Here is a 13,683-nt window from a genome sequence, read left to right on the forward strand (position 1 = left end):
CCTGATGAATGGAAGAAGCCACATTAGAGGTTCACAAAACCCTATTCCTTAGTTAGCAGAACTCTGCTCACTCCTGATGGCTGCTCCTGAAATCTTCTTAGTGACAAAAGCCTTCATCTTTAAGAAGGTGATACTTCGTTCATGCGGTCACATGCTAACATACCTTTACAGCTAAACAAAACTATTCCTTCACTCCTACCAAAATCTGAAAAAAATAGCACATTTGTTCAGTTCTTAAGCCGATTCTTTCAGTATTTCTTGTATTACCATCATTTTTGAGGCATATGATACTACAAAATAGAGACAAAAGCCTGATGTCTCCTTCACACCAAGGTTGGAAGTGTTTTGGCAGTCTATTAGGGTGCAGAAGGAAATGCTCAGAGGCATTTGTCACTTGTCAAATGAGACAACGCTGAGATGCCCAAAATATTTTCTTGTTAACATATTAAGGACACCCTGAGGAGAGAGCACCAGCATCCTGGCATCAGACTGCTACCTTGGAAAAGGAGTCTTCTGGCTCACTCGAAGAGGCATTTCAGTGACCCATAAGTACACCTAAGTTTCCGAGGCAAGTTCTGTAGACCTAAAATTTGGTAAATGCTACTGAAAGAGTAAGTGAGGGTGAAAGATATTCTGGGTGTGGCTGGAGCCTAGGGGAAAAAAAAACAAACAACAAAACCACAAAAACGTAAACAGCATTTTCTCCACTTTGACAAACCTTTCAAGCAGAAAACCGACTGGAACTTTTGCAGAGCAGGAGGGCAGCTTGCAGCTACAAGACTTCAAGATTTATTCATTTTAAGCCTTATCAACTGCTGCTGCTGGACAATTAGCACATTTATAACACCACTAATAAGATACGGTTTCAGTAGAGTGGTATTTTGGGGGAGGTTGCATACATTTAAATGGGAAATCTGTCAAATATAAAGTACTTTTATCTTACCTGAGAATGATTCCTTGAAAAACAACTTATGCTTTTAAAGGCCAATAGAATTACGTATTATTTTAATCTTAATACTAAAGGAAGACAGAAAAAGCGTATTTACAATGTCAATAATTCAGTTAGAGAACTTTGTATTGCTATCCAATCATGCTGTCTGCCCAGCTTTTGGACCTATATAGAAAACCCCCCCATATGGACTGTATACACTTGCCAGCTGGGCATAACCATCATCCACAGCTACATCAAAATAAGAGAAGTTACATGGATATAGCTTAACAGTATCAGGCTATTGATGCAGTACGTACCACACAGCGGTATCACAATGTGGTTTATACTTGTAAGAAAACACCTCAAGATACTTGGCAAACCTTCACCTCATCACCTACAGCAAAAGATGCACCAAACCTGAAGAAAATTGGAGAGAACTGTTGTCAACTGCTCTACTAATAGGTAGGGTATCTGGGTTTTCCTCTTCAAGGACATGCAACGAGGCGGACATTCAAAAAGGCATGTCCTATGTGCCACCTCGAGATGCAAGACCAGGGGACAGCCAGCACCTCTCCTACCCCAGCAAGTTTCAGTCCCCACGTCCAGGCTGTCTTCACCAGCTGGGATCTGAGAGGGGGAACACAGCTGGATCCCACATCACTACAGTTCATTTCTGGCGAGTTTTTACATACCTGTAACCCTCAAATTATGCTGTACTACAACGTTTTCTAATCAAATAATTTAATATCCAATTTATCAAAGTAAGGAAGTCACTTGCTTTCTTTTTCACTGAACCGTGGTGAAAAAAAGGTCACTGTTTTATTCAGCATCGTTACATAACAGTTGTCTGTTTCTATTACTAGAAAGAATTTATTAAAATAGTCCCGAAAGACATCTTTCTCCAATGATTTCAAAACTATGCCTCTTAATGCCAATTCCACACAGTCATGGGTTGGATGGGTAGTAGTCAGTTATAGCAATTGTCAAGGCACAAGCTCAGCTCTGCACATCTGCTGCAGCTTGTATTGTAAAAGAGATATGCCACTTATGTCTGCTCTTAAAAACGCATAATCCCTTTATCAAATATTGCAACAGGAGAAATTAACATTAAACACAGACTACAAAAGGTAAAGGATTTATTTCTGATATGATTTGTAGAGTTAAATTAAAAACCTACTGAATACTTTATGTAGTAGATGAACATAACCTTAGTACTTACTTTCTAACAGTTTATTTAATGGTTGGAAGTGTACAACATGAAGTAGGCCTTACGTTTAATATTGTTCAATTTTGCTTATTGTTAGATGAGATTAAAATACAGTAGCCATCCCTTTAGATTATGTTGCAACACTGATCATGTGCCTTGATAAGTAGGAACAACGATTCATTAAATAAATGGTGATGACATAACACGTAGGGAAGACTTTGGATTGTCTATTTAAAATGTCAACATAATAGGCAATTAAGAATAAAACTTCATTTTAAGTGCACTTCCACATGCTTTGTTTATAATATAGCAAAAACTTCCTATCTTTTTTCCAAACACTTCACTCCCTACTCTAAAGCTGTTCAGTTGAAAATGCACTTTCCCCAGTAAACTTTTTTAAAAAAGTAACTAAAATTTCTATCCTTTCATATGCTAAGAAATGTTTCCTAATTAAAAACACAGTTTATTACAAGACATGTGAAGACAACATATAGTGAAATGAATTTTTAATTGTTGTGCTGTGACTAAAGTAAAGTTCTCAAGGCTGCAATTTAACATTCCAAGTTCTCCCTTCCATCTTTATTGATTCTTAAGATTTTGCACAGAAACTCTTTGGGGGCTAGAACAGCAGTAATTGCATCACACTGTTTTCCAAGACTTCAAGTTTCAAAAGCAAACTCTTCAAAAAGTACAGTTCTTGATTTGATTAGATACAGGGACAAAAATATAGCACATACTTGAAGGTTACATGGTCTACAAATGATGGCAATATTTTCCTTGGGAGAGTACAGTTTGTTTTCTTGTAAATACTCAAAAAGGCTCAACTTCAAGCAGTAATAAACACAAGCAAAAGTGATTTAACCCTTAAAATAAATATTCAGGAAAACCTCTCTGTACATACAAGTGAAAGAATATGTAACACTTTCACGCTAAAAGAAAAAATAAAGATTTTGTTCATATAAGCAGCTGAAATCTGCTGTTCCAGCCCAATGTCCCCAGTAAAGAAGGGAGGCACAAACACAGGTGACTACTGTAGCTCACTATCTTATGGCCTTTTTGGACAGGGACATCATCACCATCATTTTTTTAATCCCTTTTGTTATATTTCTTACAGCATGCCAAATCCTTTGGCATATGTGATGGCCTTCAATAATCTTTCTTTAAGCTTTTCTTTGCTTGAATACTCCGGAAGCAAAAGTACATTAAAGCATGTGTGAGATGTAGGTAACCTGTGGGAAAACAAAAAAGATGAATTCAGATTTGGGAACACACACAGTACATGCAAAGAAATACAGTGCTATTTCACAAATCCAAAAGAATAAATTTAAAGAGAATCTACTTCGCTTAAAGATTCAAATTTCAGATTTAACTAAAGCAATAAATTAAAAGCACAGGACTTGCTTCCATTTATAAACCAACAAGCATAATGTAGATTTTATTTTACCTCTCTGTATCTGGGCCATTTTTGGCTATGATCATCTTTAACTTTCCAAGACCTCCCACAGGGGCTCTGTCTGTGCCTGTTGTAAACTGTAAGAATAGTCTTTTCTGTTCATCTGTAAATGAATGGACTATTTCCCAGAATTCCCTATCAAGGAAGAAATAAAAAAATAAGTAAAACTAAAACTTACTTTGGTATAAATCAGACTTTCAAAAGCAGTTAACTTCGAAGGTTTAGTAATTTTAATCAATCTTAACATCAGTTTACAAGTTGCATTCATAAACCAAAACAGTAATGCATTTACCAGTGGATGAGATTCAGAAGTAGAAATCAGAAATATTACCAAAACACTGCAATTTAACTGTTTTTAAATGATAATTTGGCTGGTGGGTGATCTGCAAATATTCCTCCTTTATTTTATTACTCCTATTTCCTAAGGAATTATACTGGTTCCACTACACTGTCCATTTCTACCACCTTCTTAAATGCCACAGTAAAGAAATGCAGCTGCTGTCAAAGGTTTTCTACCCTAAGAGAAACTAGTTAAGTAGTTGGCAAAGTCTAGAGGACTGAAGATGCACACTTTTCTGACCTTGTCTTCAGAGTTCTCCAAAGGGGACAAGAAGGTAAAAACATTAAAAACATTTTCCTTCTTAAAAACATTGAATTTACTTAAATTTCTAATTAGAGAAGAAAATTTTACAGGTGCGACCTATTCACTCAACTTCGTGTTTGTGCATTTTTATTTTATTTTTTAAACAACAACAGAGCAATGGTAATTTATTGAGACAGCCCTGTTTATGCTGGGGGTTATTTAACTATCTGGTATAAGAGAGATAAAAACCGAGGGAAAAACTTCCTTTTTAAGCTTTACCAAAGTTCACTGGAAGCTAAAGACGATGCTTATACTATCTGCTCTTTTCTAATGACAGTACGTGGGTAAAGTGCAATTATACATAAGACACTTGCATCTCCACTACTACAAAAAATGCTAAATATTATGATACTAAATTCATTAAGGAACAGGCATGTAAAGTTCTTTGAACATTTCAGAACTTAGAAAAAATTACCTAATTATAAGAGAGTCTCTTGTATAGCCACCGTCATATTCTGTAGTTTCTTCTAGTGCTTGAAAATCTAAATTCTGTAAGAAGATGACAGTTTAAAAAATGACCACTGATTATATACCTAGGATCAAAAAAAGCTCCACTTTTTCTGGTTTCAGATTCTTACCCTACTTCCACAAATAAGTAATTCAATTTCCTCTGGTCTAAATAAATATTTCAAAGGAGATTCATTGGTCACCATGTGGAATCCTCTCCGAAAGGCCTTGAACTGCTTTTCTACTGATTTATTGAGTATATAGTCAGCATACAGATTGACAAATTCCTGCAAGGAAACAAACCCAAAGCACTCCTTAGTACTTCGACACATGCCTCTTGAAATATCTCCCAAAGATGTAAGACCCCGAAATACATTTAATTCTATAATTCTACGCAGATTATCTGGGCTCAGTTTCTACTCAGCAATAATAAAGAGAAGTCTCAAACATGTCTCAAACAGGTCAAACACCACACCCAGAGGCAACTTATGCATGTATCCATGCTTTCTTTAAAAAAGAAGCCTTATCTGCTTACAACTACACTGTGCTATGGCAAATTTAAAAGGCTTTCAAACTCAAATTATAAGCAAGATCAAAATTTATAGAGTCCTACATCATTCTGCACAGAGTATCTAAAAATTACAGATTATGTTTAAAAAAAAATAATCCTGAGTGTACCTTCCTATTTTCATTTGTAATAGGAATTTTATCACCGTTTTCCTTTAAATCATGCATCATTGGATTGCCAAAGAGATCCGTATGAGATATTTGAAACGTTATCATCATGTCATCTTCCACACTTCCTTCATACTCTAGTAAGTCTCTCAAACTCTGGTAAAGAACCTAAGACAGTAAGAAATACATGTCTGTCATAAATAAGTTTCAACAGATTTCACCGAGTAACATCACAAGACATGAAATCACCTGCCTCAAAAAAGGGTTGTTACATTCTATGACACAAATCAACTAAGATCTCCCCTAACAATCCAAACAAAGGTATATTAAGCTCAGTGTTTGTAAAAAAAACAACAACAAACCAATAGCAGATACTAAGGAAAGACAAAAAAGAAACATAGCAATAAGTGATAGCTCCCTTAGTAGAGCCTACCAGTACCCAGGAATCTTCCTAAATGCAATGGTCAGACCTGTAGCTTAGGAGCCACTAATTACCTCCTCTTCTTTTAACTCTTTTGAAACTGTATTTACCTTTGGCAACCTGAACACGTTACACTACTAAGTTGAACACATACGTGTTAAAAATCAAAGAAAATGTTGTATTTTATATCAGATAAAATTCAGGCAGTAGGCCTTTATCTCCTACATCTTAAAACCCAAAAAACTAGGAATTAATCTTGAAGCAACACAGGTGGGGCAGTCATTAAAGTAAGAAAAGACACACCAAAAAATATCACAAGTTAGGTTATGAGTTGCAAAGTGGAACCTGAAATTACCTGTCAGAGTTTGCTCTATTCACAGGAGCAACCTGCCTTCCTCCCTGCTATGTCTTAAGAAAAGCCCAAGACTCTCTTGGAAAGGAAAGGCTATACAGAAAGGGAACAATTCTTTGGCTGAGACAGAGGTGTGGGACTCAAAAATGCAAAGTGAAGGTAAAAACAACAGAGTGCAACTATATTTTTAGAATGAAATAATGAAGTTCCCCTCAATGTTCTAATTATTGAAAGTTTACATGTAAGCCTCATCTTCTCACCATCTATATCCTTTTGATTCTTCTACAGCTCCTTTAAAAATAGCTTGCATTGAAAATGACTGGATTTTGAACTGTTGGTGGTGAGGGCTGGTGAACACCCTGTACTCCATGCTCTACAGTATTAAAAAAAAGCACTGGGAGGCTTGACTACTCCAAATTTCATTTTTGGTTTGAGAAGCTCTGAAGTAAATGTTTAAGTTGTATTAGAATACAAAATGTTTTAAAAGGATTATTTTAAAACAAGTCAGCATAGATGTCAGAGGAGAAATTTAAGTAGGGGAGAAAAATTAAAAGAGTGTCATGACCGCCTTGTTCCATAGAAATAAATCCACTTTTTCTGTCATAAAAGTTTTTTAGTATGTAATAAAAATTATAGGAAATGGAAAGCACTGTGTATTTCTCAACATCATTTTACAGAGAAACTGGCCAAAGCTGGCATGCTTTTATATATAGCCATCCAAAGCAGACTGGATAACCTATTTTTTGATTACACATGCCTCATTTTCTGGTTAAACAAAAGGCAAGTTCTTTTTAAACAGCATCATTTTACTCATCTTTTTCGAAGAGCTGAAGATTTTGCATAACTACTTATGAAAAGTGAAACGTCCCACCATTTGACATGAAACGAAGCAGACTAATAACTCACACCAGGCAGCATGAGGAAAAGCTACTGGTGATCTTTCCTTGAAGATGAGCAGAGCTAGGATATCCTGCACACGTGCTTCTATGCTCTACCTACGAAAGCATGGGCATGGCTTCATGGTTTTGTACAGCCACTAGCAGGGGAGGGGTGGGAGAAGATGAGACACTGATCATGAACATCCCTGCAGTTTGCCTTATCTCTTTTGCTTTAGACAAACACCAGTAGGACCATCACACTATTCCATGTCTACTGTTACTTTCACGTTTTTTGTAAAAAACTACTTGTACAAATAGATATAAACAGCCTAATTTTAGGAGTCACTTTAGGAAGATACCATTAGTAATAGCTTATGCCTAATACTGCTTAGTGATATTAAGCAATTTAGGCAGTATGTAAAAAAATAGAACAATGCTTTACTGATACCCAGCTCTATTTGTTGACTTCATAATTCTGCCTCCTCCAAACCAGATGTAGTAAGAGGTTTTATTGCTTATGAATTTATTTTAACAAACACAGACTCTTCACACAAATCACTGGTTGTTTCACTTCCACTTCTGACAGTGATCTTGCGTTTCATTTAAATCTAGATTAAGTCATTGCATGGAAAATGCATTAATAAACTCAAAGAACATAATGAACTTACAGGATGAGAGTCTGCCAGATCACGGAAAGTTCCTTTTTTGCCCATGAGCTTCCTGTAGACAACCATGGGAAAATGTACATCCAGTATACAGTTATTGTAAATAGCCAGACCCAGTACTATGCCAATCAGTGTAAACTGACCCTCAGTTTCAAAAGAGGACGGATTAAACCAAAACAGTTTTGTAGACTCATCATATGTGAACATCCCTGTAAAAAAAACATGACGTTGAACAATTATGGTTACATTTCGATATAAATGACACGTAAAGCATACCATTATACACCCATTTGCATTAGAATGCCTCTAAAACATGTTTTACTTAACATTATACTGAATTTAATGGCAAAGAGAAGCTACTTACGTTGGGGTAATTGGAGCAGCTCAAAATACTGTTGCTCACATTACCACTAAAGCCACGCAGGAAACTTGTGACACGACATCCTGCGATGCCCACTGAAGCTGTACGTACACAACCTTTCCTGCCCCTTCCGTGACTGAGGAAGCAGCAGCACATTGTCAGCACAGATGGTAACTTTGATAAATACAGTAGCACAAGAACAGAACACAAATCAAAAACCAGGTGGATGAAATAATCCTGAAGAACTATGAAGTCATAGCCTTTCTTCAAAGGCTTTTCCAGGCCAGTTCCATCAGATGCTGGCCTAGTACTGAATTGGGAGCAGGGATTAACCATCACATATAACCTCAAGAGTCAGATACCTACCCAAATTTTTGTTTGTTTGTTTAAAGGTACTTGACAAGGTCCACTGTAGCTGCAGCTATCACACACACCCTAACTTGAGGGGAAAATGTAACACGAGACTGTTGTTTCACAGGAGGGGTTGCAATTTTAACAGCTTGTCACTGTTGAAAGGGGGAGGTTTTGCTTTGTTCCCATACTCCATCTTACTCAGCTCGTTATTTCAAGTGACCAATTTTTTCCTGCCAAGTTCAAAGTACCTTCACAGAAAGCTTCAAAAACCAGCTGAACTGGCACATGCCAGGAGCTGGAGGAAGCGTATAGGACTGTATAGACAAGAGAAGGGCCAAGAGTCCCTTACCCTTTTCACTGTAGCAAGGCACCAGATTAGCTCTTGTTTATGAAACCAGAGTTTGTGTACAGGCTATAACATATTTCAATATTCATATTTCATATTTCATTTTCATACTGTCCCCACAGTAAAATCTATTGCTTACCTGACTAGATCCTGAAGCAAGATAATTGCAAACCCAATAGACTTAAGGGTAGAAAGAGAGAGCACCCTGGACAAGTATAGTGCCAGTGACTTGTTGCCTGTACAGTTAAGTCTCACAATTTCCAGGCAGACCCTAAGGAAAAGTGCCCAAAAGTCCTTCCTCCCAAGACACCAGAAGTCAGATGCATGTGGTCAAGAACACAAACTACATTTGCCACAAGGACTTACCTGTCAACTCTTAAAAGATATGCTTATTTACAACCTATGGAGGCATACATATTGATTATAGAGCCACAAAATTACTCGTAAGACTGAAAATAAGATGTCACTTTCAGCCAAGAAATAAAGCCTGAATTCTCATTCAATGTAAGGAAACGAACTGCAAACTCATTCAGAGGCTCTGGCTATTCCCCAGAATTGAAGACTATTTATCTTAGTAAGGTACCAGGACAGGGTCAGTTATTAGAGGAGAACACAAATAACAGATAACACATCAGATAAGGCAACTGGAAATCAGAAGTGGATGAGCTACACCAGCATATATAGAAAAAACATTAAATAGAAGCCTGCATTCCATTTTCTGAATTGACTGAAATAACTTCTGGATTACTGGCACAATAAAACCAATGACTTGTACTTTCTGGAAGGTGATGGAAGAGTTGCAATACTCAAAACAAACAACTCCAGCAAATGTCTAATAACAAAAGACTAATAGTTTACCTAGATCCAAATCTGGAAACACTTTAATGTGCAGTACAGTATTTTATTCACTGACCAAAATTAAGACTGTATTATTAAAATAATAATAAAACACTAGAAGAAACTGGGAGCTGCAATAAGGGACGAGCAGTTGTATAGTGTTGCTAGGAGTATTATGCACAGTTATTCTTTCTCTTTTATCATGGTGACTGTTGGTCATAAATCTAATAGTTTGTCTGAGTTATTGTCTCTTTTGAGTAAAAGTTTAAGGTAGTTTAATATGAAAATACTTGAAATGTAACGGCAAAGAAACTATTATAGCAATAAATATCACTCCACACATACGTATCAGAGCACAAACATTGTAAATTTCATTTAAAGGATTTCCTTTATGTTCTCTGGTAAAGGAAATGCTTGCAAATCAACAAAGTCACACTTGGTATACATGGTGTGTAAACTGTTACACTGCAGTGCATATTAATAGATGCAAAAGAAAAGATGACTGTGAATGAAAGCTACATATTCTACCAAAAGCCAATAAACGCCCTTTTTTTTCCCCACAAAGTTGATATGAATATAAGAAGTTTGTACTTCTTATATTCATATAATACAAACATACATATATACAAACATACTTGCTTGTATTTTGAATACAGAAGTAAGATTTTAAACATGCATGCACATCTAATCCATTACCCATCTTTACAAGCAGGGAGTGTGTATACACTGCCTGGGTACTAGCTGGATTGGACTTCAATTACTAAATAGAAGTATTTCAATATAGTCACCCCACACAACTCTTGTTTAGATAAACTCAGGTCAAGAACGCATTTTGCATTGGAAATACAACTTTGACAGTCAAAGTACTAAGACTTCCCTATTTTCCCATACTCTAATTTATTCCAAGTAACTTTGCTAATTCAGATTCCAAATCTCTCCAAGCTAATGGCAGGTTTCAGAGTGAGTAAGACTTGTTTATCGATCTGTATCACTTGTTACAAGAACTGGCTTGTGTATGGTGAAGGGCAACTGCCAAGGTTCAGATTCTGTTACTGATTCTGGGGACTTCCTCTTGAACCTGGTCAAAATGAATTCCTGTTTTTCTTCAACAATTTTCTAAGCTACAAACCCAAGAAGAGCAGCTTTCATTTTTTAAAACGGTTCAACGAACCCAAATTAACTAATGACCATAAGCTGTTGAGCTTCTTTAATGGAAGCCATTACAGGAGCTACAATGTGACATCGTTTTTCACAAACTATGAAATCAGTACAGTAACCTGGTAGGTATCATTTACATTCTAACAGAAAGTATTTGTAACATTTTAAAACATTTGAACTTTTTCAGAGCAGCAGACAAGCTGAGTATTAAAAGCATCATGTCCTTGCATGTATAAAGATAGAAGTATAGACTGGTGTAGGGAGCAAGAGAAAAAACACTAAGATAGAAATGCGACTGTTAAAACACAAATATAAAAAAACTTTGGCTGTGGTATATCAAATTACTCCTGGTTCTTAACTAACTACAAATAAATTAGACATTAATCCCTCACTTCGGATCTATATCCATTTTGGATGAAATCAGTAGAAGAACTGAGACTATCAGATTTTTTAAGCTGGAGGAAGTGGAGGGAATAACTCAAAAACTCACCATAGTCGTACTCTGGTTTAATTGCCAAAGCTCTTCCTCTTTGGTTTGACTACTAATTCTAGAAGCTAATCACAAAGCAAAGTGAGGAGAAAAGCAAGAGAACAAAGGAACCCTGCAAAGAAACCCTATGCTACTGATTTCTATCTAAACAAGCAATGGTAGCTTTCACTAACTATACACAATTAAGAGAATGACTGATGATGACATAGTGAGCCTCAATGGATCAAATACTGTCATGATCACCAAGAAATCTGGACAGCTTCAGAGAGAAGCAGCAGCAGATGTAGAAAGGCACTGCATAAACACAGAACAGCCCAGGTCGGAAGGGACCCTTGAAAGATCATCTGGTCCAACCTTTCATGGGAAAAATCCAATGAATTAGTAAATTATTAGAACACATACCAATATCTGGATTGAAGATTTCTTCCACAACCAGTTGAAAAAATTCTTTGGAAACACCTCCTTCATCTACCCCTTGCTCTCCTTCAAATTCAACATACAATTGCTTCTTCAAGTCTGCAGGATTTTCCATGGCAATCATCTCTAGCTATTGAGTGAACAGATAGAAGTATTTTATTAGTAAATCTGTTAAGTAGAAGAGTCAGTTGAGTATCAAATAATGAAATAAAGACTAGCCTCCAAACCTTAGAAGAAAGCAAGTATAAATCATATCAATAAAATACCAGAAACCAATTGTAATGCTGAATCACTCTAAGCACATATTAGAATTTGGGATTAACACAGCAAGAAACTTACCACAGATCTGATCTTTTAGCCAATTACATCTGTCAGCCTTCTCCATTTCTATCCTTTGAAGCACTTATTTAAAATAAGCATTGTGTTGCACAAAATTCACAGAAAACAGTATGAAAACAAGATGTATTACTGGGATAATTACATTCCTCCGACAATGAAAAGAGACCGCAGTCTGATCTACATGTTTGACAACTAATGGCTTTGTAAAGGGATTACAAAGATATGTTTTCAAAACCTTCATGTGATAATTTACAGTGGAAGACAGAAAACAAACCTTTGACTAGTACTTGCATCTCACAAACAAAGAGTTGGAGTAAAAAAACCCAGAAGTAAAAGACACGAATATTACAGTCAGATTGATCTCCTTCCCTCCTGACCCTAATGAAGAAGTCTCAGAAACCTCTTGCTCTTATTTCTTCAGTGCCTTCAAACAGATCTACCGCATTGCTTCTTTGAAAGTGAAAATTCAGTTAAGGTCAAAGAGAAGTTCTGACATTTCACAGGAAAGGGCTTCATGTCTATCTAAAGGCCACTACAGGTCTTTCACTTTCTTCCAACAAAAATATATCCTTTCAGCAACTTAAAAAGTTATGCAAGAATATTTTGCAGCTGATAAGAAATATAAAAAACAAACGTATTGGTTAAACCTGTGCAGCATGATTAAACGTACCTATGTGATAAAGAAAACTCAATAGCAGTAAAGTAAGGCACAGATGGATCTGTACTTTCCTCTACAAGACTGTATTAGTGGTGAGCTTTGCCTCCAACCCAGGCTAGCACAAACTGTACTTACCAGCAGGTGTCCTTAACGTGCCAAACCATTTCTTTTTATTTCCCTGCCCTACCTTATCCACACACACATGCCAACACATCCTTTACATCCCAGAATTTTACTGTACAAGTGTAAAGGAAAACAGGAATAGAACAGAGAGGATAAAGGCAGCAATAATGACACCAATAACCCATAAAACGACACCACCAGCAAGATACATTTTCCCCCGGGAATGGCCAAGTCAGCCAGCCATGTTGGAAGCAGCACGACAGAACAGTTGGGTGACAGAGCTAAGCTGGTCAGCAAAACATGTTTGAAGACTTTGAAGGTCCTCACACAAAAGGAGCATGTGGAGAAAGAACTGCGCTAACTGGTACTGAAAACTAATGTCAGGAAGAGAGTCTAAGTCCGTAGCCTAAAAACCTCAATTACAAAAATCACAGAATCACAGAATCTTCTAGGTTGGAAGGGACCTTAAAGATCATCTTGTCCAACCGTCAACCTAACTGACAAAATGGAGGTAAGCCATGAAGACCTCAATAACAAGAGCAAGTCAGATTAACTGATTGATATATATATTAAATTACATGATTATCTGGAAAACTTAGTTATGTACTACCTAAAGCATTTGGTATTCTACTACATTTAATTTGCAATGAACTATTTTTGCCACTAAGGAAATCAAATAACATTTAATCTTTGAAATTCACTGCATTTTATCAACAATACATCTGCAGCAAAACCACGCTGGAATTCCTTCCATTGATATTATCATCACATTTCCTGTGACAGTGTAGTTTTGCATATTGCCTTTCACATAAGTCTTAAAATTATGCATCTTACAGATGTGTTAAAAAAAAATTTGTTCCTGAATAGGACAATGGAGCTTAAGCCATGTTCCATATACAGATCAGACTTTTTAACAACAGAGAAGCAG

General features: G+C 36.5%; 1 protein-coding gene across 4 annotated transcripts in view; it reads right to left on the bottom strand.

Annotated features, from left to right (window-relative positions):
* Positions 1-1,728: 1,728 nt before the first annotated feature.
* Positions 1,729-13,683, bottom strand: part of UBE3A (ubiquitin protein ligase E3A) — a 56,268-nt gene continuing 44,313 nt past the window's right edge. For all 4 annotated transcript variants that reach the window (XM_014960310.1, XM_014960312.1, XM_014960311.1 and 1 more), the window contains 7 exons: positions 11,621-11,765; positions 7,676-7,881; positions 5,360-5,524; positions 4,813-4,968; positions 4,650-4,723; positions 3,583-3,726; positions 1,729-3,367 (listed from right to left, as the gene is read on the bottom strand). In XM_014960310.1, coding sequence (XP_014815796.1) covers positions 3,247-3,367; positions 3,583-3,726; positions 4,650-4,723; positions 4,813-4,968; positions 5,360-5,524; positions 7,676-7,881; positions 11,621-11,765 — 1,011 coding nt within the window. In that variant the 3' untranslated portion in view covers positions 1,729-3,246. The remainder of the gene's footprint in view (positions 3,368-3,582; positions 3,727-4,649; positions 4,724-4,812; positions 4,969-5,359; positions 5,525-7,675; positions 7,882-11,620; positions 11,766-13,683) is intronic.

The sequence above is a fragment of the Calidris pugnax genome, unplaced genomic scaffold, assembly GCF_001431845.1.
Source record: "Calidris pugnax isolate Ruff unplaced genomic scaffold, ASM143184v1 scaffold188, whole genome shotgun sequence".
Classification (NCBI taxonomy): domain Eukaryota; kingdom Metazoa; phylum Chordata; class Aves; order Charadriiformes; family Scolopacidae; genus Calidris; species Calidris pugnax.